This window comes from Penaeus monodon, chromosome 18 (genome assembly GCF_015228065.2).
Source record: "Penaeus monodon isolate SGIC_2016 chromosome 18, NSTDA_Pmon_1, whole genome shotgun sequence".
Lineage (NCBI taxonomy): Eukaryota > Metazoa > Arthropoda > Malacostraca > Decapoda > Penaeidae > Penaeus > Penaeus monodon.
In genome coordinates this window covers 48,521,991-48,549,490 of record NC_051403.1, presented here as the reverse complement: position 1 = coordinate 48,549,490, position 27,500 = coordinate 48,521,991, and the positions used below count along the sequence as shown (strand labels likewise).

General features: G+C 39.4%; 2 protein-coding genes and 1 long non-coding RNA gene across 3 annotated transcripts in view; 1 reads left to right on the top strand and 2 right to left on the bottom strand.

Moving 5' to 3' along the window:
• The window catches only part of LOC119584577 (pre-mRNA-processing factor 40 homolog A-like), a 17,745-nt gene extending 5,808 nt beyond the window's left edge, over positions 1–11,937 (top strand). The window contains 14 exon segments of the mRNA XM_037933263.1: positions 2,079–2,170; positions 2,716–2,853; positions 3,209–3,331; positions 3,489–3,602; positions 3,982–4,096; positions 4,252–4,474; positions 4,827–4,965; positions 5,187–5,294; positions 5,921–6,115; positions 6,451–6,561; positions 6,827–6,967; positions 7,210–7,307; positions 9,655–9,678; positions 11,562–11,937. Of these exon segments, the coding sequence (XP_037789191.1) occupies positions 2,079–2,170; positions 2,716–2,853; positions 3,209–3,331; positions 3,489–3,602; positions 3,982–4,096; positions 4,252–4,474; positions 4,827–4,965; positions 5,187–5,294; positions 5,921–6,115; positions 6,451–6,561; positions 6,827–6,967; positions 7,210–7,307; positions 9,655–9,678; positions 11,562–11,709 (1,769 nt within the window). The 3' untranslated portion in view covers positions 11,710–11,937.
• A 1,773-nt stretch (positions 11,938–13,710) lies between these two features.
• Positions 13,711–17,408, bottom strand: LOC119584576. Its single transcript, XR_005229828.1, has 2 exons — positions 15,525–17,408; positions 13,711–15,488 (listed from the first exon to the last, which is right to left on the bottom strand). It is a non-coding gene; the product is annotated as an uncharacterized LOC119584576 (long non-coding RNA).
• Positions 17,409–17,984: 576 nt separating this feature from the next.
• The window catches only part of LOC119584826 (receptor-type tyrosine-protein phosphatase R-like), a 25,232-nt gene continuing 15,716 nt past the window's right edge, over positions 17,985–27,500 (bottom strand). The window contains exons 3-12 of the mRNA XM_037933467.1: positions 27,305–27,500; positions 27,105–27,239; positions 26,548–26,724; positions 25,765–25,865; positions 24,652–24,777; positions 23,310–23,433; positions 22,733–22,984; positions 20,102–20,221; positions 19,118–19,275; positions 17,985–18,679 (exon numbers count right to left, since the gene is read on the bottom strand). The exon at positions 27,305–27,500 is cut by the window's right edge and continues 652 nt beyond it. Coding sequence (XP_037789395.1) covers positions 18,583–18,679; positions 19,118–19,275; positions 20,102–20,221; positions 22,733–22,984; positions 23,310–23,433; positions 24,652–24,777; positions 25,765–25,865; positions 26,548–26,724; positions 27,105–27,239; positions 27,305–27,500 — 1,486 coding nt within the window. The 3' untranslated portion in view covers positions 17,985–18,582. The remainder of the gene's footprint in view (positions 18,680–19,117; positions 19,276–20,101; positions 20,222–22,732; positions 22,985–23,309; positions 23,434–24,651; positions 24,778–25,764; positions 25,866–26,547; positions 26,725–27,104; positions 27,240–27,304) is intronic.

The following is a 27,500-nucleotide window of genomic DNA, read 5'->3' as shown; positions in this document are numbered from 1 at the left end:
TTCTTGTTGTTTTCTCTTTTTTATTCTTTTGGTGAGGTCTGTTACTGTGAATGTGTTCATTATGAAAGTCATCGCCACTGTAGACTGAGTCTGTTTAATTGTCTGTTTGTTGTATGTCCACTTGTATGTGAATGAGTGATTGGATAAGTGATTTGTTTTTGCTCATTTTTGTGATTGTGTTTTTTTATGATGTTTATATGCATATGTCTGTGTGTGTGTGTGTGTGTGTGTGTGTGTGTGTGTGTCTGTGTCTGTGTCTGTGTTTGTTTTCATGTTTGTGTTTGTTTTGTGCATGTCTGTGTTTCTGTGTCTGTATATATATGTATTTTTTTAGCTATTTTTTCAACAAAAACTATAGCTGCACATAGCTTTGAATCACTCTCACTGGAAGTAGAGGCCATGCACCCTGCCCCTGTCAGATACGCAGACTGTAATGGAGATACCGTAGATCTAATCTTTTGTGATTTCATTTAACATTTTGTGTATGCTTAAAGAATATTTTATTAGCAACAATTGTGTGTGTTTTCCTCTTTCTTTCTTCTCTCTTCCTTTTTCATATTTTTCTATATACTTCTTTACCTCTGCCTTTACATATAATTCTCTTCTCCAATCTATTTATCTGTTATGTGATTTTCTTTCAGATAAGCATGGTCATATGACTACTCAATTTGTATTCTTTTTTTCCTAAATTGTTCTGTTTTTCTTTATCCTCTTCTTTTCCCACTTTCTCTTTGTCGTCTCGTTCTCTCCTCCCCAATCTTTGACTTCTTTCTGGTCTTTGCCTTCTCCATCTTTTCTGTCTCCTCTGCCTTTTCTCTGCCGTCGTCTTCGCTTTCTTTCTACCCTTCTGTGTTATCTTGTTTGTCTAATTTGTAGTTTGAATTAGATTTCCATCAATCTATAACAGATTTCTGATTGTAGTTTTTTGTTTTTTTTTAGACTTTCTAATCTTTCCTTTCTCTGAAATCAAGTTGTACTGATTAATTTCTGATTTTTTTTTTGTGTGATTTCCATGAAGGAAATTTCCTCTGGAAGTTACAGTAGGTATAACTTGCCTAATTTCTCTGTGTAGGTTAGTGTCATCATTAATTTTTCATTTTATCTGTAACAAGAGGACATTTTCACAGAGAAGGGTTTTATGATTTCAACATTTTGATTATTTGTATTTATTACCTGTTGCACCCGGGTGCCTAAGCGTACTTGACAGCCATGTTTTGGTCCGAGCCTGAGGGTTACGAATATTCTAATGGCTTGTGTAGTTTCAACTACATTCTTCAAGGCATACTGAACAGTACAGAAAAATTGCAGGCTGTGCATCATCATACAGAGATACAGCTCTGAGCATAGCAAGCCTGTACTTTGGCCATGGCCCCTCGGGTGCAACGGGCTATGACCCTCTAATGCAAACAAAACTTGAAACAGACTTTTTGTGATTGTGTGTATTAATAACAACTCTTTCTGTGAAATTACTCATACATTCTCACCTTGTTTACCATTTCCTTTTGATGATCCCTGTTCTCTGTCCATGCTGTGGTAGCTTTCAAAAGGCAACGTCTAAAGTGGGTGAATTAACTCGGACAGGTATTCAGAACGATCAGAAAATTACATCAGGTGTGCTGCATGACGTGCAATTTTGTTTATAAAAGAATATAATGCTCTAATTGAGAGCTGTTGGTTTGTGTTTGTGTGTGTGATTTGCTTCAGATTCCTGTAGGTAAGAAGTTAACTTTGGTAAATGTGAGCAGATTAAGAGGAAATATATTATAATAGCACATGAAATATTAAGTTGTGAATGAAAAAAAAAGCACAACAGATGTTTTGAAGCAAAATATCCCTTGTTTCAGAGCCAAGATGAAGCATTTGATAATTGGCAACCATTTCTAGATAGATACCTGAAGTTCAATACGATCTCTATCTCCCATAAAAGCATGGACAGAAACAGTTTTGATTTTATTTTTCAATAATCATCCTCAACTATGATTTTGTATGTAATGCATTGCCATCCCTTACCCGTGTTTACAGCATGCTAATGAATCATGGCATATATTTTATCTGTGATATCAATCTTCTCATCACAGAGGAAGTGAAGGAAGTCACAGAACCAAAGCAGCTGGTCTTCAAGGACAAGAAGGAGGCTTTGGAGGCCTTTAAAGAGTTCTTGCGGGATAAGGTGAGTTGGCTTTTTGCCTTTCTTTTTTCTTTATTTTGCTTTTGCTTTTTTTCTTTCTGTTTTCCATTCTTTTTTCTTTTTTCTTCTTTTTTTCTTTCTTTTTTTTTTTTTTTTCTTTTTCTGTCTTTTTCTTTTTCTTTCTTTTTCTTTATCTTTTTTCTTTTCTTTTCTTTCACCTCTGCTTTCTTCTAATTTTTTCCCTCTCCTTCTCCACTTTATATGTATAAATTATTAGCATAAAAATAAGTTTTTCTTCAAGTCATAGTGATGTGTGATTGTGACATAACTACTAGCTTCACAAATTTGCAATACATTCATCATTCTTCATTTGCCAAAGAGTTAATTGACAGAGTATTCATGTTAGCGTGTACAGTTAGTTAGTGTGTACAGTATGTGATCATGTTAGTCATGTTAGTTATGTCATGTTAGTGTGTACAGTATGTGATCCTTGAAATATGATTCATTTATGGCTTTTGCATTCCCTTTTCACCTGTTTAACTTGTATTTCCTTGAAGATTCAGCTCCCCTCTCTTGTATTTTGACAGGGTGTTCCGAGCGATGCCACCTGGGACAAAGCTGTCAGAATGATCCAGAATGACGCACGCTACGAAGCCTTCAACAAGCTTAATGAGAAGAAACAGGCATTCAACGCGTACAAGGTTCAGCGGGCAAAGGAGGAGAAGGTTGGGTTGGCATTTTTATCTTTGGTGTCGGATTTTTATCTACGTGAAGATGGGAGAGGGAGATTGGTGTATGGATGATTATAATAATGTGTGTTTAGTAGTTTTTGTGTTTTTTTTTTTTTAAGAATGGAGTATAGGCTTTTTTATAAGGAATTTTGTCCCCCCAAAAATTAATTGGTAAGGAGAGTTTAAAGATAAGGAAAAGTAATGATCTAAAGATGAATTAGCCTAGAAAAAAAATGAAGTAATATTATCTTTTCTTTCTTTCTTTCTTTCTTTTCTGTTTTCACTATACCTTGTACCCTTTGGGGGAGAAGTCCCTCTTGAATGTTAATCTTTATTCTTACTCCTTCAGGAAGAGCAACGGTTACGTGCTAAAAAGGCCAAAGAAGACCTTGAACACTTCCTCCTGAACTGCGAACGCATGAACTCTTCCGTGAAGTATTACCGATGTCATGAAATGTTCCAGCACCTGGAAGTTAGTTGAATTTGGCTCATTTTGTCTAAAGTGGAATTTTTAGAACATACACATCAGTGTATATTCTTGTGCAAAATACAAGAACACATCCACTTCTCACAGCAAAAGCTCAAGACAATCGGCTAATGTTTTCCCCTCCCCCCCCCTAAACCCGCAGCTGTGGAAGGTTGTGCCAGAGAGCGAGCGCCGTGAAGTGTACGAAGACGTGGTGTTCAACCTGGCCAAGAGGGAGAAGGAGGAGAACAAAGCCATGCGGAAGAGGAATATGAAGGTTAGCTGGCCTCGGCTCCAGGCGTTTACTCTGTTGTTGTCTTCCGTGTCTTTTACTTTCTACTTTTTACTTTTCTTTCATCTTCCTTTTTTTTTTTTTACACTTCTTCTTCTTTATTCTTCTGTGTGCTGTTTTTTTCTTCTTCTTCTTCTTCTTTTATTAAATGCTTATATTTTTCCTTACCTTCTCTCTCTCTCACTCTCTCTCTCTCTCTCTCTCTCTCTCTCTCTAAATCTTCATATTATTATTATCATAATTTTCATTATTATTTTTACTATTATTATGATTAATATTATTAGTGTATAATCATTATCATTATCATCATCATCATCATTTGCTTCTTTTCCACACATTTTCAAATACTTCTCACCCCCCACAGGTCCTGAGTGAAATCCTGGACAGCATGACAAACATCACCTTCAAGACGACATGGTCTGAGGCACAGCAAATGCTGATCGACAATCCCACTTTTGCTGAGGACACAGATCTCCTTAGTAAGTTTTTTTTTCTTTTCTTTTCTTTTTTCCTTTCTTTTTTTTTTTTCTTTTTTTTTGGATGTGTTATAGAGAGAGAGAGAGAAAAAGAGAGAAAGAGAGAGAAGAATGAAAAAGTAAGGTTGAGATATGTAAATAATAAACTCTCCCCCTAGGTATGGACAAGGAAGATGCCTTGATTGTATTTGCCGAGCACATCAAACAGCTGGAGGAAGAGGAGGAGGAAGAGCGTGAGAGGGAAAAGAGACGGATCAAGAGGCAGCAACGCAAATGCAGAGACAACTTCACCGCTCTCCTGGACGAGCTCCACGAGCAAGGCAAGCTCACATCCATGTCCCTCTGGGTGGAGCTTTACCCTATCATTTCTGCAGACATTAGGTGAGCCTTGATTGTATGGGACAGCGGCATAGATGGCTAGAGTTTTTCCATTTATTTTCTTTCTTTCTTTTCTTTATACTTTTAATCTCACACTCACTTAATCTTCTGAATTTCACTTAATCTTCCTAAAGCAATCCTTTTCCATCTATTTGAATGTATCCTTGATGTTGACCAGAGATATAAAAGTGGAAGAAATTTTAGAGGAAATTAATTAAGAAGGTGGAAAGCAGTTTTTTTACTATAATCAGTTTTAGTGTTATATGTCAGTAACAAAGTCGTAAAATGATAGTGTTTGCATTACCTCTATCGCATAGTTCAGTATCATTTTCTACCTCCACCTCTCTCAACCCAGATTCACAGCCATGCTAGGTCAGCCAGGGTCAACACCACTCGACTTGTTCAAGTTCTACGTGGCAGATCTCAAGTCTCGCTTCCATGATGAGAAGAAGATTATCAAGGAAATCCTCAAAGAAAAGGCATTTGAAGTCCAGGTGAATTATGTTAAAGTTCTTCCCTGTATTAGAGAAATGTTTGATTCATGCTGTCTTGGGACAAAAGTAAGAAGTATATAGTATATAGAAGTATATAAAAAGTAAATCTAGTACCATAGCTACAAAGTAAATATTTAAAATGATAATTTTGAATCATATCTGCATCTTATAACATATTGTTGATAAGATAATAAATATAAAATTATTTTTTATTACTTCAGGTTAAGACAAGCTTCAAGGAATTTGCTACTGTTGTGTGTGACGACCCACGCTCGGCCACCCTTGATGCTGGCAATGTGAAACTCACCTATAATGCTCTCATTGAGAAGGTAGGTTTGAAACCTCTTGGGATTTTTAGTTTGAGTGGTGGTTTTTTCTTATGTTTCTTCTCTATTTGGATAAGTTAAGGAAGATGCACTGTTTTGTAAAGCAGATATGTCTGATTCTTTTGAAGTTATTGACATAGGTCACCTAAAGATTGTGCTGGATAATTTCAGTATTAAGATTCTAGGATTGTCTCTGGTAGGGAAGCCCTCAAAAGAACATTACAAAACCTTTTTCTTCTTTATTTAGATAAGTTAGGGAAGATGCACCATTCTTTAAAGCAGATATGTCTGATTCTTTTGAAGTTATTGACATAGGTCACCTAAAGATTGTGCCGGATAATTTCAATATTAACTCGTTCCTGCCGGGCAACTTGATAGAACGTCATAGCGAACCGCATGGTTGGCCGGTTGAGCTTGTATGCACGGCAACACGCCGTGCATGTGGAGCGGGGTTTTCGGCTTAACGCAGTGGACTCCCGCACCTACTGTCTGGCCACTGCCAGATATCACCAGAGTTTAATTGCTCTCAGAGATTTCTGACAACCAGGGAATTCTAGGATTGTCTCTGGTAGAAAAACCCTGAAAAAGAACATCACAAAACCTACCCTTGTACCCACCCCTTCCTCCAGGCTGAGGCCAGGGAGAAAGAGCGGCTGAAGGAGGAGGCCCGGAAGATGCGTCGGCTGGAGGCAGGGTTGCGCTCGGCTCTGAAGTCCATTGGAGTGGACTCGGGCTCCACGTGGGAAGACGTCCGGCCACGCGTCCAGCACCTGCCGGCCTTCACAGCAGTCACCATTGAAGCTGAGCGCATCAGGATATTCAAGGTAAAAGGGAGGTTGAGGCTATACGTGATTGGCATCTTAAGAAGGGGAAATGCTTTCTCAGGAGATAACAATTGTCAAGGTTACTTTGAAATCCAGTAGACTTCATTTATTGGTAAATCAGAAACATGTGCTTATTCATGGTTAAAGTAGACTGAACTTATGCCTTTTAATCTTTGCATAGATTAAATTGGCCATTTTCAAGAAAAAAAAAAAATTACATGTGATTTTATGAGATTGGGTGTGGGTGGGTATGTTTGTAATTAGGCATGTGTAGGTGTGCAAGTAGATGTACATGTACGCCTAGTAATTGTATCCAACCTCTTTACCACCTAAAGGAATATCAACAACACCTGGAGGAAGCGTGTGGCCACCACCACTCGCGCAACAAAAAGAAGAGCAAGAAGAAGGATCGCAAGAGATCACGATCGAGGTCGCACTCCTACTCGGTAAGAGGAATACTTTTCATGAAAGACTGTGATACTGGCACAGCTGGAAATTTTGGTTGCAGCATTCAGTCAGTCTCAGAGTACTTTCTTCTAAGTGTTCTTAATTTTGTCTTAGCTCTGTGTGTGTGTGTGTGTGTTTTTGTTATTTATATATGTACATATATACTGTATATGTAAGTAATTACAGCAGCTGAAATCAAGGCATATGTAATAGACTCTGAACATCCAGATAATTCTAACACTCTCCATCTCTCTTCCCTCCTAGTCTGAGAGCGACGAGGGCCACCACAAGAGGCGCTCTCGCAGGTCGCGCTCCAGATCCAAGAGTTATTCAGAGGATTCGGACGATGACAGGAGGAGGTCACGCAAAAAGAAGAGCAAGAAGAAGAAGGGCAGGAGCCGCTCGGTGGGTCTTTGGGGCAGGGGACAAATTTCAGGGCCTGGGTTAATGGGGGGTATTAGAACAGAGGCTTAGATTGAGCTGTTGGTGATATTGCATTTACTTCTTCTTGGTTCTTTTTTTATGTAATCATTTATTTTTGTGTGTGATATAAAATGTAAATAGGTTCTATCTTTGTCTTCATACAGTCTCCTTTTCCCTCTCCAATTTTATGGTCCATCACTGACAGTTAATTAACATTTTTCCAGCGCTCCATAAGTAGCGAGGACTCGTACAGATCAAAGCGTTCCGGCAAGAAGAAGAAGCACAGGTCGAGGTCCAGATCCCGGTCTAGGTCACGAGGCGGGTAAGTGTTACGGCTTGAAATTTTATCTCCGTGTCTGTTTGTTTCTCTGGCCATTTTCTTTTTCTTCTGTCTCTCTCTCTTTACTTGTTTCGCTTTATCTCCTCTCCTTATCTCATCCCTACCACCTCTCTCTCTCTGTCTTCCCCCATCTCTCTCTCTCTCTCTCTCTCTCTCTCTCTCTCTCTCTCTCTCTCTCTCTCTCTCTCTCTCTCTCTCGCTCTCTCGCTCTCTCGCTCTCTCTCACTCTCTCTCCTCTCTCTTCTCTTCTCTTCTCCTCTCTTCTCTCTCTCTCCTCTCCCTCCTCCCTCCCCCTCCCCCCCTCTCTCTCTCTCCTCTCCCCCCCATCTCTCTCTCTCTCTCTATCTCTATCTCTAATCTATCAATACATTTATATATATATATATATATATATATATATATATATATATATATATATATATATATATATATATATATATAGATATATATTGATATATACACAGAGAAGTGATTTCTGTGAATGAATCATAAGCTATTGCTTCTTGCCACAATAAATAATTTATTTGGTAGTCTATAGTTTACATACACACACCATAGGCAGATGTACATACTATACATGTATATACACACACCATATGCAGATGTACACATATACACACACAAAACTATATACATTTTAGGAAAGTAGTCTTTTACCAGATTGGTACGTATATCGTTGGTTTAATTATTGAAAATCCCTTGTTTTAAGTGTTAAAACTAAAGTGGCATTCATAAATTTACAGCAGGGTCAAGACAAATGTCAATGTAGTACATAATAAGAAAGCAGGGAATATATAAATATAGGAAACCATTTACTTTTTCAATGGATTTGTGCGTCTGCATGCACATTTGTACATGCGCTTGACTGTTGTTGTCTGTGTCTGTATTACTATAATAATGTATAGATATGTGTCCAAGGCACTATTAGGTGTGTGTGTGTGTGTGTGTGTGTGCGTGTGTGTGTGTGTGTGTGTGTGCGTGTGCGTGTGGTGTGTGTGTGTGTGTGTGTGTGTGTGTGTGTGTGTGTGTGTGTGTGAATTTCATTTCCCCATTTAAGGATGGAAAGTCTTCATTTATCCTTTCTGTGGTCAGTTGGTACTGTTTAATGCCACACATGTTGAGCATCTTCACACACTTATAAATAGTCCCCTCTTTTTAATGCTATTTTGTAATGGGGGTTCTTGACACGAAGTTGTTGAACCCTAGCCGTACCTCTAATAATAACTAACAGTTAGTAAGTCCAATATTGGGTGTTATTATGCAGCTCTTGTGAAGCCTAAGGTTTTCATTCTTTCTTTCTTTCTTAATGGCAGAGCAGATCTATTTTTATTGATCATTTTGCTGTGCTTATGGGGTAAAAGCATCAAGAAAATTCAGTGATCATCTAATGCTGCTTAGAAGGAAATATTGTTAATCACTTTGTGTTGTTGAAAGTATTGTTATATTCAATCGAGGGAGAAATCTTACACACACACACACATACATACATACATACATACATACATACATACATACATACATACTTCACACACACACACACACACACACACACACACACACACACACACACACACACACACACACACACACACACACACACACACACACACACACACACACACACACACACACACACACACACACACACACACACACACACACTAATACAAGCACAAAACCAGTAACATGTCCAGACAATTACAATCAAAACTGCCAAAAATAAAAACAAAATAAAATGTGGTAAAATCAAGACTCCCTCAGATGTCAAGTGTCAAGTGATATTTGTTATCATCATACTGTTTTTTCTTCTTCTTCTAGTTCTCCTTCTTTTTCTTCTTTTTCTTCTTTTTCTCTCTTTCTCTTTCTCTCTTTCTCTTTCTCTCTCCTCTCTCTCTCTCTCTCCTCTCTCCTCTCTCTCTCTCTCTCTCTTTTTCTCTCTCTCTCTCTCTCTCTCTCTCTCTCTCTCTCTCTCTCTCTCTCTTCTCTCTCTCTCTCTCCCTCTCTCTCTCTCTCTCTCTCTCTCTCTCTCTCTCTCTCTCTCTCTCTCTCTCTCTCTCTCTCTCTTTCTCTTGATGAATGCTAGACAAGTTTGGAACATTACATTTTATTTTGTTTCTGATGTGACAAACCCATACTCACATACATATTGTAGATAAATCTATAGACAGATGCATAGTAATCATTTTTCTTTTGTGATAGAATTATAATGAGTCTTAAATTCAGGTTATCTCTGTTTCTACTATTCATTAAGGATAAAACTAAAATGGAAATAGAAAAATAATATATAAAACACCAGTCAGACTGACATCCGTACTTTGTTTATCCCAAGCTCGTACAGAAGTACTCACGTGAGGTAAGTGTGAGGATTGACTGAGAAATGCCCGCCTCCTAAGTACTGGATCCTAATAGCTTTTTAATGCTAGTTCTCGTTTTTTTATATTCTAGAGGAAACTAGAGATCGAAAGATAGTTTTGTATTTTTTTTTTATTGTTGTTGTTTTAAAGTATAGATTGATATATTGTGTATGAGTATTTGAATGGAATTACCTTTATCTAGTAGAAGTGATGCAATAAATCCTCTTTGCCTGTACTCTGTAATGATTGTAAAAGAACCAAATTATTGGATATTTCTAATTGTGTAAGATATTTAGATTTTTATTGTATCAATTTGGTACTGATAGCATGCTTTGTTTAGTTGTTGTTGTTGTTGTTGTTGTGTAGAGTAACGCTAATGCCGTTCTTTGATTTGATTCATTTGAATAGCTGTCCCTTGTTTTTACTTCCTCATGGCATAAAGCATGTCTGCCTTCATTGTTACTATGTCAGTTTCAGTTTTGTGACTGTTGTTTGTTCATTGAAAAGTGATTTTGGTAGCAATGCATTGTGTAGGAAATTAGTGCAGATCGGTTATGCCCTGTTATAAGCTTGTATTTGCAAGCATGGAGATCAGATCTGAGAAATAGCTGAGACAGGAGACAGAAAAAAATGGAGGAGGAAATTGATAGGTTGATAGATGTGTAAGTAGATAGATAGACAAGTAGTTGAAAAGTATCTCTTTTGGAATATTTTGTCTTTTTCGTAAGTAGCACTGCAGTTAACCAAGATTACTTTTTATGGGAAGTATTCACTTTCAAGAATCGTGCCAGTTTATCAATTCAAAGAAGAATCCAACACTACTAATAGAGAAGTGAGCATAGATTACTTGGATTTCTTTTGTTTACCAGACTAAAAGGTTCCCCCAGTCGAGTCACTTATGCAATATTTTGTTTTATTTGCGTTGATAGGAGGTGGTTCAAGATGGTGATAGTTTAAATTCGCAAAGGAATATTGTTATTTGTTGTTGTTATTAAGTGGTTGGGCTGGAGTTAGGTGTTTTCTCTGTGCTTTACTCACACGAAACAATTGCCTCCCTAAACAGCTATATTTTATGATTTTTTAACTTGTTTGATCCTTGATTGTTTTGTTTGTATGTTTGTTTGCTTTCACTGGGATTAATCCATAATGTAGTCAACTTCTTTACCATTATAATCTCTTTGATGGTATGACGTCGGTTATATTTACTCTTTTTTTTCCCCCACAATGAAAGGATCTTGTACTAAAATTTTGTTGAGTGGAGTCTCACTCTCTAACTGATATTGTTTTCACTCAATTTTTTGGGGGGGAGTTCAAAATCAGCATCATATTGCAAATATCACAAAGATTTGAATTCTGAAATGTCGACAAGTATCATCAGAAAAAAAAAATCTGATTATGAAATCTTTATCACAGACACAACCTCTCTTCCCTCTGCCCCTCCCATAATATCCCTCCTTCCCGCTGCTGTGATTTCCACCCCTTCCCTCTACCCCTTCCCTTCCTCTTCCATGCTTTTCACTCCCTCCCCCTACCATGAGTTTCACCCCCTCCTTCCTTCCATCTCTCCTTCCCTCCCTCCTTCTTTCCTTTCTTCTTCTTTCTCCTCCTTCCTCCTTCCTCCTTCCTCCTTCCTCCTTTCTCTCCTTCCTCCTTCCTCCTTCCTCCTTTCCTCCTTCCTCCTTCCTCCTTTCCTCTCCTTCCTCCTTCCTCCTTTCCTCCCTTCCTCCTTCCTCCTTCCTCCCTTCCTCCTTCCTCCTTTCTCCCTTCCTCCTTCCCCCTTCCTCCTTCCTCCTTCCTCCTTCCCCCTTCCTCCTTCCCCCTATTCCATCCAGCACACAAAATTAAAAAAGCACGTCCCCTCCTTTTTATTTCTTAACCCCAGGTCGCGCGTCCACTCCGAGGGCGAGAGTGCCAGGAGGTCATCGGAGAGGGAAGCTGGAGAGGTGAGCCTCGAGGAAGGGGAGCTGAGCGAGGACGAGCTGGAGAAGAAGAGAGCTCAGCTGATGAAGGAGCTCGAGGACATCAATTAGATGGCGTGCAGTACGATATATATTTTATATTTTGTTTTATCTTTTTTTTTCTTTTTTTTTTCTTTTTGGACTTTTTTTTAGGGGGGAGGGGGGGCCTATAGCAGTAGGTTTCTTGAGGGGAATTTTGCTTTTCAAGAAGAGCGTTACTCCGACTTAATGGGAAGTAATGATGGTACTGTGACGGGATGTACCATGGTGTATTTAAGAAATAAATGGAGTTAATCTTACTTTATGCGGAATTTTCTTGCCCAAAGCGATCTTTTGATGTCTGGTATCTTTTACAAAGAAATGGACAAAATATTATAGAGAATGAAGTTAAGGTTTATTTGAATAATGAGGATAAATATAGGTGATTAAATATTTTTTTCTGAAATAATAAGAAATGAGCTAATTACAACCATAATCAGCGTTGTCGTTATTTTACATCAACGGATCCTACACTTTTATTTGACGTTCATCACAAAACACCTTACACGCCCCTCTTGTTATGGTTATTGTCTCACAGAAACTAGCTTTTTTTTCAATAAGTTAATTGTAATGGAAAATACCAGATTATTGAAATACAAAATAATAATAATAATAATAATAATAATGAAAAGTTCGCTATGGTCAGATGTGCATAATAATTAATGAGTATATTGTTAAATTTCCATAGCCTTTGTGCATGTTAATAATCAGAATTAATTCAGGAATTATTCACATTGCCATTATTTGCTCTGTATTCATATGAAAACAGAATAATGACTTAATTCTATTTTCATTCTACATCTGCGAATCCTCCACACACGCATGTCGATAGCTTTTGTTTTCGACAATAGCAGACGAATTCTACAAATTTACAGAACTAAGCATAATGGCTTTTTCTTTTTCTTTATATATGTGTGTATATATATATATATATATATATATATATATATATATATATATATATATATATATATATACATATATACACATTTTTTTTCACAGGCTAACTATGGTGGTTATGCAAATAATTTGTCAAGCAGTTGCTCTCTATACAATAAAAATATCTCTGGTTATTCCACTGACCTGTAAATGATAAGCATCTTGATTAAACAACAGTGAGTTGTTTTAAGATAATGCCATCCCAATATTTATTGATGATGAATTGCTTAAAAAATAGCAAAACAAGGTAATTTAAGACTCTGGTCAAGAGATTGATAGTATAAACTGCTGAATCGTAGTGATGAAAATGGTTTTAAAAAATAATAGTGATAATTTCAGATTTTGGTCATGAAATTCAGCAAAACATTAAATCCTCTGTTTAAGACAGAAAGGTTAGTCATTGACTGGGCTAGTTTGAAAGGCGTTGGAATGATGAAATGCCCACATATATTATACATAAAGTATAATATATCTAGATAGATAGATAGATAGATAGATAGATAGATAGATAGATAGATAGATAGATAGATAGATAGATAGATAGATAGATAGATAGATATAGATAGATAGATATAGATAGATATGCATACTCTAGGAGAAATGCCGGTACTTATTTTATAATTACCACTACCGTTATTTTTTTTGGATTAGTACTGCTGCAAATTTTGCGGCAAATTTTGAAGCCGTTTTTCTTGTGGCTTTTGTTAACGTCGTGTCATAAATACCGGTAGGCAACTCTCAGTTATCAGTTTCGTTGAACAGTTCCTTGTTGCCAATTTCATGCAATATAGTGCTCCGACTTGATGTGATAGTAGTGTAAAAATCATAACAATATGTCTTTCCCGCTTTTGATTCACACACATTCATTCACTCAATCTATCTATCTATCTGTCTATCTATCTATCTATCTGTCTGTCTATCTATCTAACACACACACACACACACACACACACACACACACACACACACACACACACACACACACACACACACACACACACACACACACACACACACACACACATACACACACACCGAACAGATAGGCTGTAAACTCGACACAGAATAGGGGGGGGGGTGAAATGAAACACAGCATTGGTGAATAAATATATTACTCGACAGTACAGGTATTGTTGGGTAGATGTTCTGCTGGACAATACAGCTGGCTGGAGGACCCTGGTGAGGAGGAAGCCCTTACCAGAGGATACAGTTAACAGGAAACTCGAAACGAAGGAAAAGGATAAGGATTAGGAACTGGGATAAGAAAAGGTGGTGAAAATTGGGTTTTCTGCGTTTTGGAGGAAAATGTTTGGATTTTTTTATTTATTTATTTTTTATATGAATACAGAATGGTGTTAGAAAGATTAAAGGGTATGCGATGATACTATTGCATAAGTGGAGAGATTACGTAGGGACAAGATCAGAACCCTTGGATAGAGAATTGGATGGGGGATAAGGAGTGACTTTCACATAGGATAGGAAAGAGGATGAGGGTACCTCTTCCTGGCAAAATAGGATTAGATTCTCTATCAATTATGAAACCGCAGAAAGGGCGTGAGGGAAATATCTATCAGAAGTCGAGAACATACGACTTATAATGAGAAGTAATAGGACTTGTACATAGAAGACAACCAAACACGGGTTTATAGGAGGAATGGGAGACTACAGTATGTGGGGAATAGGAACTAACCGTAGAATGGAAGCTCGGTCATGGGAAACAGGAGGCGTCTGGGCTTCATTCGAGTCGAAGCAAGGACCGGCGGACAGGTGCTGGAACCGTGGATTTGGAATATATACTGGATTCTTACACGTTTAAAAAAAAGAGAGAGAGAGATTCGAGATGCTAAAAGTAAGAATAAAACGTTGTTACACTGGATACTTGCTTATTTTCAAAGAGAATCGAGAAGATTTGTTTTAAAAATGAAGATTAATGAAGATGATACATTGGATTCTTCCGTTTTAATAAAAGAATCGAGAGAGAGAAAGACATTTGACGATGGATTGAAAACGTTGATTTTACTTTACGCTGGGATAAACAAAGGCTGACCCTGAGGTACTACTGGTTTAGGGGGGAGAGAAAACACACCAGGTAGCTGACATGTACTAGTAAACGACATACGAAACCACACGCTTGAGGTCATTTCGACAATTCTCTCGAACGAAGGGTTGGCGGTTCATGGGGTGAATACAGTTACTTGAAGAAATTAGCCAAGAAAGATGTTAAATCTAGCTCCTTTTTTTCTAATGTTACACAAAAATATCGTTTTATTTTCCTTTATAAGCGTTATTTTCTTTCAGAACGTTTACTGATCCTGAAAAGAGGCCCGGCATTCTCCATGCTGTGGCTAAGGGCGATGATTGGCTACATTGAATTAGTAAAACCTCGCTGATTGGCTGGATATTTTCCCGAAGGAGACACGGAGAGCGCTGATTGGTTTAGACTTTTCCCGTCGGAGAGATCAAAAGCTGATTGGCTGACGTGTCCAATGAAAACCAACAAATCGCGCCGAAGGAACGTGTCTTCTTAAATCCGTTTTGAGAGGTCTAATTTTCATTGGCTTATTGACATTTTCTACTACAAGAAATTGTTATCGGCGAGTCGGTTATGATGAAAAAAAATATACACTGTAGAGGTAGTTTACTGGCTTATTGCGGTTTACTTTCAATCAGATGGTACTGTTGGACCTGCTTTAGTTGAAAGAAAATCCGGTTCATATCCAGTGGAATGGCCAGTCGTTTTGATCCTTTACTTAGCGTCGCGTTACATTTTCCTTTCGCTGAAATGAACTCCGCTTTGAACACTTAATCCGTCGTTACATATAAAACATTGCGGTTTATCCAAACAGCTGACAATTTGATGAGAGAATTAAGGTCTATATCCATACCCCGAGGTCCTTCCGACTCATCACTTGCAGCTAATCACTAACCTGAATAACCTTTCAAAGCGTAAAGAAAAATGTACTTCATTGCGAGAGAGAAAATCGGTCACTTCACCTGGATACAAGACGAGTTTCGCAATCACAAAAAAAATCCTCTGCCGCAGTCCAGTAACAATACTCACTTATAACACACCGGGAAATGGATTTAAAGCTCCTTATTAAAGCTCCAGTATACAAACTGTGCGTACAGGAGGGGGGGGGGACCTACAACGCCAACCCCACACACAGAACCTCCAGACAAATACATCGAAAATACACCGAACTGACGAGAGTCTTTCTCTCTCTCTCGTTACACTAACATGACATTTAATATCCCGCGGCTACCCAGAGCCTCAAGAAGGGAAGGACATGCCCCATTTTAATCCTTTTTATATGTATATTTTTGTCCACTTTGGTAGATAAATTAATTTTAAGAATACACCATAAAATATATATGTATTTTTTTTTCTTTTGATAATTTATTTGCTGTTGTATAAGTACAGTACTGTTTGTTGTTTTTGTTTATGTTATTGTGTTGTGTGTGTGCAGTGGGTGTTCTCTTCAACCCCCGTGCTAAGTGAACACACCAGTTAGTTAGTTCACTTGGGAGTCTGTGAGGATATCGACAGGCATAACTGAGGTGGAACATTGGAGAGAGATCGAACGGAAATCTTTACCGAATATTCTGCACAAAAGCTAACATAGGAATCTGAGCCATTGCATTTTCTTTTTCTTTTTGTTTTTTGTTTTGGTAAAGAGTCCAGTTCCAGCAACCCCATCTCCGATATTGTCTTCCAGCCACGAAACACCTTTGTCTTTATTATTATTATTATACTTAGAAGATTGTATCTACATGTTTCACAGAAGTTATTTTGTGTGAGCTTTGAGGTGAATGCAAGATAACAAATCAACACGCCTTTTGGCCGAACAGTAAACTATCGTAACGTCCGTTTTAAGGAGGGTTAAACTAGGTAAAATATCCACTAGCCAAGAAACGTCCTTTCTGTGGCTAACACAAGTCTTAGAATAAAGCCAAAATATATATATATTTTTTTATTTTGTTTGTTTGGTTCCTATCGCGATCTCCAGTGCGTCGTTTAGGTGAACAAAGTCACACTTGTAGAAGTTACACCTTTTTTGGTTCCCGGACGATTCACATGGATCAGATTTTTTTTATGTCAAACACAAAATAAATATTCTCCGGAATATCACCTAAACCTAATGCTTAATATCACACTGAACTGCATCACTCAGACACTAATAATGCTACATGTCGACTAATTATATTAACACCAAGGTGCTTGCCAGAGTCTCTCCGGGCAAGGAATTAATTGTACAAACACTCATTATGCCTCGATTTTCTTTTTTCCTTTTTTTCTTCTAGACGAATGAAAAAAAAAATGTAATTTTCCAGGATCACGAGTCTTGCATTCAACACTCAGAAGGGCTCACGAAAAGAGCTATGAAGGTGAGGTGGATTTTTTTTTTTTTTTTTCTTTTCTTTTCTTTTTTTCTTTTCTTTTGGTCAAGAACTTGTGTGTTGACAGATCCTGAAAATATTCCACAGACAGGTTCCCCCCTATAGGGCCGGGCCTTGTGGGGGCTGAGAATACCACGCTGCTTTGAAAGAATTCTGGTACTGGTCGAGTAAGGCCTGTGCCTCATACACAGACGCTGAACAAGGTTGTTGTTGGTATCGTTATTGTTCACAAAATGCCACCTCACTCCAAATACTTACGATGCAAACAAAACACCTCCCGGTCTTTGGCTTTGATTTTCTCTCCACTCTTGAAAAATAAAACATTGCAAACATAACATGCTGTCCGCTCGTTTTTCTTCTTCTTTTCTTCTTTTCTTTTCTTTTCTTTCTGTCTTTCTTTCTGTCTGACTGTCTTCCTTTTTTTGTCTTTTTTTTTTTTTTTTTTTTTACAAATAAACGTACAATTTCACTGCATCACTGTGCCGGCAAAGTCCGGAGCTTCAGTTCACGCAAAACATCGAAACCTACGAATCGCAGAGAGGAATTTGCGAGCCAGTTTAGCGTGTGTGTGCGGCGACGGTCGTGGATCAATCGTATACGCACGGGCGATGAGGATGGTTCAGCTTGTTGCGAAATCTTAGACATCCTTCGGGAGGCTCTTACATATAAATATAAATAAATATATATTTATAGATAGATGGATATACAGACAGACAGGTAAAGATAGATGGATAGTTAGAAATGTGCGTATAAATATATATACAGTATGGTGTGTGTGTGTGTGTGTGTGTGTGTGTGTGTGTGTGTGTGTGTGTGTGTGTGTGTGTGTGTGTGTGTGTGTACGTGCGTGCGTGCGTGCGCGCGTATATATGGGGTGTGCGTGGCCGTATAGCTGTTACCTGGTATGTATGGGTGAATACTGTATATTCATGTTTTTTTATGCATACATTATATTACAGAAAATAAGTATCGTATGACAACTGATAAATATATTTGTTAAAATAAGTACATCACTCGGATAGACAATAATTCATGCTTATGTTTACACTCAAGTTAAGCTGCCATATTTATCTATCTTGTATTACTGGGAAAATTGTTGTTTTTTTGGTCTTTCATCGGACCGAGTGTCCAGGAAGACACTTGTTCGCCCAGAGGAAACCGGGCCAACGTGCCTTGTCTTTTGCCGGAGATCCACATCAAACAAGACGCGAGCTCTGTTATCTTGTCAACGGGGCTGCCGTCGACGGTCCTCACGGCACCACACAGCTCTTAAAGGTCCTCCATGTGGAACGTAACAAACTGCACTCGTTAAGTACACGCTGTACATATCGCAACATGTCCTCGGTACGCGTCTGGTGCACTGAGGACGTACGTGAACACCTGCTGGCTGTTGTACATGGCATGACAGCACGGACAGTGGGGCCCTGGCAGAGACTGCCTGGTGAGTCGGCTTTTCCATCCCACAGAAGCCCCGGGGCAGTAGTGTCCGTGGCCCCCACAGATACTCCGTGGAGGGGGAGGTCATGAAATGTTCATGGGGAGGGCATGGTAGCTGTCAGAGGGCGTGCATCACTTGTTCACACATACGGCTGGCAGCGTGGACTCGTATAGCGCCACGGCACGGTGAATGAACTCGTACTGCTCTCCGGTCTGGACCATTCCGCCCCTGTGGGAGGCGCAGGAAGCGGTCAAAAGGGCAGGTCGAAGAGTAATTAATGGCGGGGGGGGGGAGGTGGGTGTGAGATAATTGCATTATTGTAGACTTTGTTGGGATTTCATGAATTCATAGATTGTTATAGAAATATGTCGAGGTGAAACAGTGTGGGTTGCGGGAGTGACATTTTAAGATTCCATGGTTATCTTCAGAAACATATTTTTAAAAATCTAGCCAGTACCGCAAAAAATACGTAACATTTAATTTAACATATATAGCATATACCTAACGAAAGAGATGATTTTTAAAAGCTGGATGAGATCGAGTTTAATTACTGACTTTCCCCAACACAGAAACTCAATACACACACCACAGATCCAAAAAACACCGAATAACACCTCTCAAAAAATAAAATAAATGAAATCAACAATAAATACCCCCAAGACCCACCTATCTAGCCTCATTTGGCACAGGATCCCAAGGATATCAACGCAGTCCTCTTCCAACAGCTGGTTAATGGCCATGCTGATAGCGATGAAACAGCCGCTGCGCCCGATGCCGGCGGAGCAGTGCACGATCACGGGGCCGCAGGCGCTTCCGGTGCCAGTCTGAAGGGGGAGGGGGAGGGGCAGGAATTAATGGTCTGGGGGAACTGTGGTTGTTGCTGTGGTGTGCTTCATGCTTTGTTTTCGTGTCGTTTTGTGTGTTTGTGTTCTCAATTTAGATATATAGATAGATACATACATGTGTGTGTGTGTATGTATGTATATATGTATGTATATATATATATATATATATATATATATATATATATATATATATATATATTGATGTACAAGTGAATATAGATAGACTTACATAGTATTTCTGTATATATGTGTGTTTTAGATAATGAAAAGTACTAGATAAAGTGGTAACTTTGTTAATTAGCTGCATGACCTGAACTTGTCACTATCTCAGTTATTGCGCAGATTGATGGAATGAGAGAGAGAAAAGAGAGACAAGGAGAATAGAGAAGAAAGGAGACGAGGGAGGGAAAAAAGAAAAGAAAGGGAATGAAAAACGAAAGAAGATAAGGGACAGACAGACAGAAAAAAACAAGAAACAAAGAAAAATAAAGAATGAAAGACTGGATAAAACAAACGAGAAATAGGAAAAAGACAGGGGGAAAGAAGAGAAAGGGAATTAGCGAAAAAAAAGAGAAAATTGAAATCAAAAGGAAAGGAAACAGAAGTCAAAACAAAACAAAAAAATATATGATAAAAGGAAAAGCCAAAAAACAATTTAAAACAAATAAATAAAAAGAGAAAGAAAGAAAAAAATGGAAAACGAGAGAGAAAAAAAGAGCCAAAAAAAAAGTGAAAGAAGACTCCCTATCATCATCATTATCACCATCATCCTTATAAGCAGAACCCCCCCCCCCCCCCAACTTGCCTTCCTGACGTGGTCGACCTCCAGGGCCATGGCGAGCAGCTGGTCGGGTTCCGTGGGGGTCTTGTGGTCGGGCCAGGCGGTGTACCAGAAATGCAGCGTCTCGTGAACCTCCTCCCGACGCTGGTGGACGAAAGAGAGGACTGGTTTACATGGCCGCAGGTTAAGTTAGGAAATGGAGGACTTGATGGATACGTGGCCGCACTTAAGTGAGGAAATGGAGGATTTGATGGATACTTGGCCGCAGGTTAAGTGAGGAAATGGTGGTTCGATAGAGAAATTGGCGAATGGGTCGTTTTCACGCACGTCGGATGATAAAAGAGTGAATAAATTAATGAACGTTACTGACGTTTGTTAAGCGATAGATGAATGAATGAATCGACGAAGGGAATTGTAATACTTGGCCGCAGGTTAAATCGGAGGAATGAATTGCGTGAATCGATTTCATTGACGCTGGTTCGATGGAGGAATGAATTGATGAGTCGTTTTCATTGACGTTTGTGGTTGTGAATGAAGGCCTGAGGCGACTTTTAGACAAAAGAGAGGACTGAATAAATACTCGAGGGCGGGTTATGTTGAAGAAATGGATGCGTGGGTCGATTCCATTAATGGTTCGATGAAGGAATGAATGAATGGGTCGTTTTCATTGATGCTGTTACGTGGGAGATGATTGTTAAGGGAAGAAATGAAAGAATGAGTCTGTTAGATGCTTGTATTAGGAGATAAATTAATGTATTGATGAATTAAATGGTGGTTAAATGGAATAGCCGTCATTAACAGAATGTGAAGGTCATGAGAAGTACGTAATTGCTGCTAATGAATTTCATGGAAAGTTACTGAATTCACTGGGCTTTCCATGTTAAAATTTCTTACTATTTATAATGCCCTACCATACAAATTTCAGTCACGTTTCTTCTTTACATGGTTGCTTTTGGTACACCTCAAATTATTTTCCCATATGTATTGTAAAAAATACCATACATAACACATGAACAAAAATAATAATGTTAGGAATTCGTGAAAACATGGGTTTTGCTTCAGACTCGTAGAAAAACGAACTGTACACATATAAACATATCGCAATTATAACTGTGTACTATCAATGGATTGTGAATTCATGTGGACTAGTAAAGCATAGGTCAGACGACGTCAGATGATATGTGCAATGAAATATGCTTATAACTATCAAGATTTAGTAATTCCTAAATCGGGCTCAATTAATGTGCTTCACCTTGATTAATAGCTTGGAGCCAATAGACGGTATTCAATAACCAATAGCTAATGCGAAATGTCCAATCTCCAGTAGCTAATAGCCTAAAAGGAATGCGCAATAGTTAGTGCCAATGATCTAAGAAGAATTTCTTAATAGTCAGTGTCAATAGCCTAAGAGGAATTCAAAATATTCTAACAGGAAACTCCAGTAACCTAACAGGAATCCCCAACAGCCTAACAGGTATCCCCAACAGCCTAACAGGAATCCCCAACAGCCTAACAGGTATCCCCAACAGCCGAATAGGAATCCCCAACAGCCTAATAGGAATCCCCAACAGCCGAATAGGAATCCCCAACAGCCTAATAGGAATCCCCAACAGCCGAATAGGAATCCCCAACAGCCTAATAGGAATCCCCAACAGCCTAACAGGAATCCCCAACAGCCTAATAGGAATCCCCAACAGCCTAACAGGAATCCCCAACAGCCTAACAGGAATCCCCAACAGCCTAATAGGAATCCCCAACAGCCTAACAGGAATCCCCAACAGCCTAATAGGAATCCCCAACAGCCTAATAGGAATCCCCAACAGCCTAATAGGAATCCCCAACAGCCTAACAGGAATCCCCAACAGCCTAACAGGAATCCCCAACAGCCTAATAGGAATCCCCAACAGCCTAATAGGAATCCCCAACAGCCTAACAGGAATCCCCAACAGCCTAACAGGAATCCCCAACAGCCTAATAGGAATCCCCAACAGCCTAACCGGAATCCCCAACAGCCTAATAGGAATCCCCAACAGCCTAATAGGAATCCCCAACAGCCTAATAGGAATCCCCAACAGCCTAACAGGAATCCCCAACAGCCTAATAGGAATCCCCAACAGCCTAACAGGAATCCCCAACAGCCTAACAGGAATCCCCAACAGCCTAATAGGAATCCCCAACAGCCTAATAGGAATCCCCAACAGCCTAATAGGAATCCCCAACAGCCTAATAGGAATCCCCAACAGCCTAACAGGAATCCCCAACAGCCTAATAGGAATCCCCAACAGCCTAATAGGAATCCCCAACAGCCTAATAGGAATCCCCAACATCCTAATAGGAATCCCCAACAGCCTAATAGGAATCCCCAACAGCCTAATAGGAATCCCCAACAGCCTAATAGGAATCCCCAACAGCCTAATAGGAATCCCCAACAGCCTAACAGGAATTCCCAATAACGTAGTTGCAATTCCCAATAGCCAGTGTCAATAATCTAACAGGAATTCCAAGTGTCCAATTCCCAATAGCCTGGGAATTCTCAATGACCTAACTGGAATTCCCAACAGCCTGAAAGGACATTTTAAATAGCCAGTGCTGATAACCTAACAGGAATTTCCAAAAGAGCGCCACCGGCCAAGGAACCGAAAGGCGGAGACCCACCTGGAGCAACAGCTGACGAGTCGTGTATCCGTTCTTGTGGATGAGTTGCTTGACCGTGACCGTGATATCTCCGTACGTGGCGCTGAGGGCGGGCACGTACGGCTCGCACTTGACTCTCCGCTTCTCCTTGAGTCTGGTGATCATGACCACGGCCGGTGACCTCTCCTGCATGACCAGCGCCCAGAGGTCAGCCACGGTGTTGGCTAAAGGACCCTGGGTCACCACGTACGCTTTCTCCTCGCCGTCGTAACCCTGGGGGAGGGAGAGGGGAAGGAGGAGGGTTAGTGTGGGGGAGGAAAGGGAGAAAGAGAGAGAGAAGGAGACGGAGGGGGCAAACAACAAACAGTGAGTGAGAGAGAAATTGAGGCAGACAGAGACAGGGAGTGACATACATACTCATGTACATACATACATACAAAGAAAGGGATGGGGGAGAAAAGAGGGATTTTAAAAAAATGACAAAGTAACATACCAATGAAGAAGAAAAAAACATCTCTTGACAGACTAAAAACATCCACCAAACATCCCAGTCAATAATAAAAAAAAAACATTTCACTAACTCAACATCGGTACTAACCCTCACGTAGTTAGCATTAATATAAGCAGTCGCCGGGTCTCCAGTGTCCAGCCTGACTCGTGTGGCTTCATTAGGCAGTACAGTACGATACCTGTTCTTGGCCGCTGAACCAGGGACGTCACACCTGTTCGTCGAAATTCAAGGTTATAAAAGCGTCACTATAATCCAAATATCAAATACTGTATCTCGGTCTAGATATCTCATTTTAATTCGTGTAAATTAAATGTTGGGTGTACGAATAACTATAGGATTTGTTTTATATTCAATGTTTCAATTATCGTATTTCCAAGTTATATCGATGTCATTGTAATGCTAATATCGAAAGGTATATCGATGATATAGATATACCGTTGGGGTTTCGTGTAAAATGTTGAACATACGAATGTCTGTAAAATATTGTTAAATTTTCTATTTGTTCATTGTCACCGTAATGCTAATACCAGGTATTGTATCGCCGGTACAGATATCTCGTTGGAATTCGTACAAAATGAATCCTGACGGTATAAATAACTGAAATTGTGATCAGTGTTCCACTTTTCATCAGAATTCAGGATTATATCGACGGCACTGTAATCCCAGCGCCAGGTATTGCATCGCTGGTACAGATATCTCACTGAGAATTCGTGTAAGTTGAATGTTAAATGTATGAATAACTTGAGTTGTGGTTCCACTTGTTTATTGGAATTTAGGATTACAATGACGTCACAGTACTCTTGTTATCATACTCAGCAGATATGCTATTGCTGCTCTGAATATCTCTGTAGAAAAAGGATTAAACTGAATATAGAATGTATAACTATACAATTATCTTCACTGTTTATCAGAACTCATGGTTAATGGTAAAATAGAGAAACAGAAGATGTATTACCATCAGTTTGGACATCTCTGCATTTTCTAAAAGTCTAAAAGGACTACCAGTAAATATATTATCATTTAAAGCCTCCTTGAAATATATTCAATGTGTGTTAGGGGAACATAGTGTTAAAATAACAAAGTAATACTGAATATAAATAATATCTTCAATATACACATTTACATCCGTAAGAGAGAGAACGCGCGCGCGCACACACACACACACACACACACACACACACACACACACACACACACACACACACACACACACACACACACACACACACACACACACACACACACACACACTGCAAACTCAATAAAGGAGAAAATATACACACACCCAGCCCACAAAAATAGCCAAAAAGTAAACAAATGAAAAAAAAATCAGAGAAAAACTACAAAAAATACACGAAACAAAAGAGTAAAGCAAAAAAAGACATACATACACAATACAAACAGAAAGAGACAAGCAAAGACCCCTTACTTATCAGGCAAGTTGAGAGGGACCTCCCAGAACTCGGCATGTAGCGTCCTCGTGTCCCTCAAGCAGTGTCTCAGCTGTCTCCTGCTCATCCTGTTCCCAGCGGTCATCAGAAACTCCTCCGGTGTGCTGGGGATACTTATATATGATTCGCTTGTAAGGCAGAGTGAAACGAAACACAGTCAACAGTAAAGTGTAGAAAGTTAAAAGAAAATATATACGAGTAGAAAAAAAAGGTACCTTCATGTCACTTTTAGGTGAGTTTCCCCTTTAAATGAAGTTTCGACCTGATGAGGCGTGATATGTTTTAACCGAAACGTTGTGGGTTTTGTGTTTCTTTGCTTACTGTGGCTGTGTTTCGTTTCTTGAACTTTAAACGCGTTATTGCCTCTTTGTGTTTTTGTAATGTGTTTGGCGATGTGCTCGTTAATGTGAAATATGACGATGATATTAAATACATTTTAACGTAAGGTCTTTCGTGAAACTGCTTTGGAAAAATGAAAATGTTTTGTTTATATTTACCCCTTAAAGATGCCTTTTTTTTACGACTTACAAATATTTACCACTTAAAGAACCATTAAAATATTAACTTGAGGATTATTTAAGAATAAATTGTAGTTTTCTTTATTATAGTGATTAGTTCTACAGTTTTTTTTTTTCCATTATAAAACCGATGAAATGTTAGGTTAAAAAATCATATACTTTATAACATAAGAATGTACAGTCATGAATATTTGATGAAGACTTTATAATGTCATAAGCATAAGGCTTACGATCTATATAGCACCATGGAATTTGAACAACGAAATGAATAATTTTATAAGTAGAAAAGAGAGAGAGGGAAGGGGAGGGAGAAACAGCAAAATACACGTAAATAGGAAGAAAAAGAAAGAGAAGGTGGAAGATGAAGAGACGAAAGTAAGAAGGAAGAGGAAGAGGAAATGAAATGAGAAGGAAATGGGTGGAGGAGGTGAAGGGGAGATGGAGAATGAGAAAGAAAAGGCAGAAGAAAAGAAAGAAGACCAACAACAAGAAAGAAAGAGAAATAGAAGACACAAAAAGTAAAAAAAAAAAAAAATAATAATAATAATAAATAAATAAATAAAAAAAACTGACCAGTGTCGAGGCGGTGAGGTGACCTCTGGCGGCGGGCAGGTCGAGGGCAGTTCCAAGGTCAGGCTGGTGTTGGACCCTCTGCGTTCGAGGAGACCTTTCGCCTGAAACGTGAAAGAACTTTGAGGTCTGTGTCTGAAGTGATGAATCCTCGATGTCTGTGCAAAGGGATGATTTTTGTAAATATATATATATATATATATATATATATATATATATATATATATATATATATATATATATATATATATATATATATATATATATTTTTTTTTTTTTTTTTTTTTTTTTTTTTTTTTTTTTTTATTCTATGATGTTCCCTATTGTCTTTTCTTTTTTTCTCTCATTCCTATATTCTTTAAAATATTCCTGTTTGATTCTTTTTGTTGAATTTTTAGCCTTTTTGGTCGTTTCTTCCTTTTTCTTGTCATAGATTTATTTTCTCAAATACTTTTAATTATTTATTATTCCTTGTGTTTTTCTCTTTTTCGTTTGGGTTAATTTTTTTTTTCTTTGTCTCATCTCGATCCCGCTATTTTTCCATCTATATCTTGTTTCTTATTATTATCTTTACTTTAATCTCTCATCTTATTTTACCACGATTATCTTTATTTATTTCTATCCATTACTGTTCGTCTATTTCTTCCTTCTTCTTCCCTTCCGTTTTGAATGATACTTTATCACCTCTGTTTCCTTTCCTCTTTCTACTTTACCTGCCTCAAACCTTCCTTCCTTCCTTTACACCCATCCATTCATTCGTTCCTCTAATCTCTTATCTCATCTCACCTTAATCCTTATCGGTTCCGCGTGGAGGTGCGTGAGCGGGTCCAAGTGCGACGGCGGAGTGGGCGGACCGGCGCCCACGGAGGCAGGCGAGGCGGGCTGGACGGTGGGCGGCCTCACTGACCACTCCTCCGCCGCCTTCGCTCGCTCCCTCCACTGGACTCGCAGAGCAACCATCACCTGGGATGTTGTTTATGGTTGTATTTCTTTAATGTTTTCTTTTTTTTTATTTCTAGGTGTATGGGCGATCAGGTGGTGTTTATAGTTTTGTCTGATTAGAGGCTGTATGTCTTCTAAACTGTTCAGGATTGGGGGTCGTCTGAGTCTTGTAGATTGCAAGGGTTAATACTTTTATATGTAGTGAAATGTGGCGAGTACGCCGTAGAATTATGACAGCGCTGTACAGTCGCGAAAACATATACCTAGTCATACGCACATGAATGCAAGCACACACACACGCGTACGCTTACACACACATACACACACACACACACACACGCACACACACACACACACACACACACACACACACACACACACACACACACACACACACTCACCACGATGATGATGACGAGCAGCATGATGGAGCCGAGGGCCACGGTGGTGGTGACGTAGGGCCCCTGCGGCTCCGAGGGGCCTCCCACGTGAGCCAGCATCCTCTGGTCCTCCTCAGCTCCCGCCCTCCGGCCTTGCTCTTGTTCTTGGCCTCAGGGGGCTCCGGCGTCGGGGAGGGGCGGGGCGAGGGCGCCTCCTGCACCGCCTCGTCCGCCTGGCTCATCATCTGCAGGAGGGAGTCCACCCCGCGGTGCAGGGGGCGCGGTGTGGCCGAGGCGTTGGTCAGCGCCGGCACGTCGGCGTACACGACCTTGTCCCTGGCGGGGCTGAGCGACTTCTGCACGCGCACGGTGCCCACCAGGGACGCGTTCTGCGAGGGACCGCCCTCCTCCCCCTCT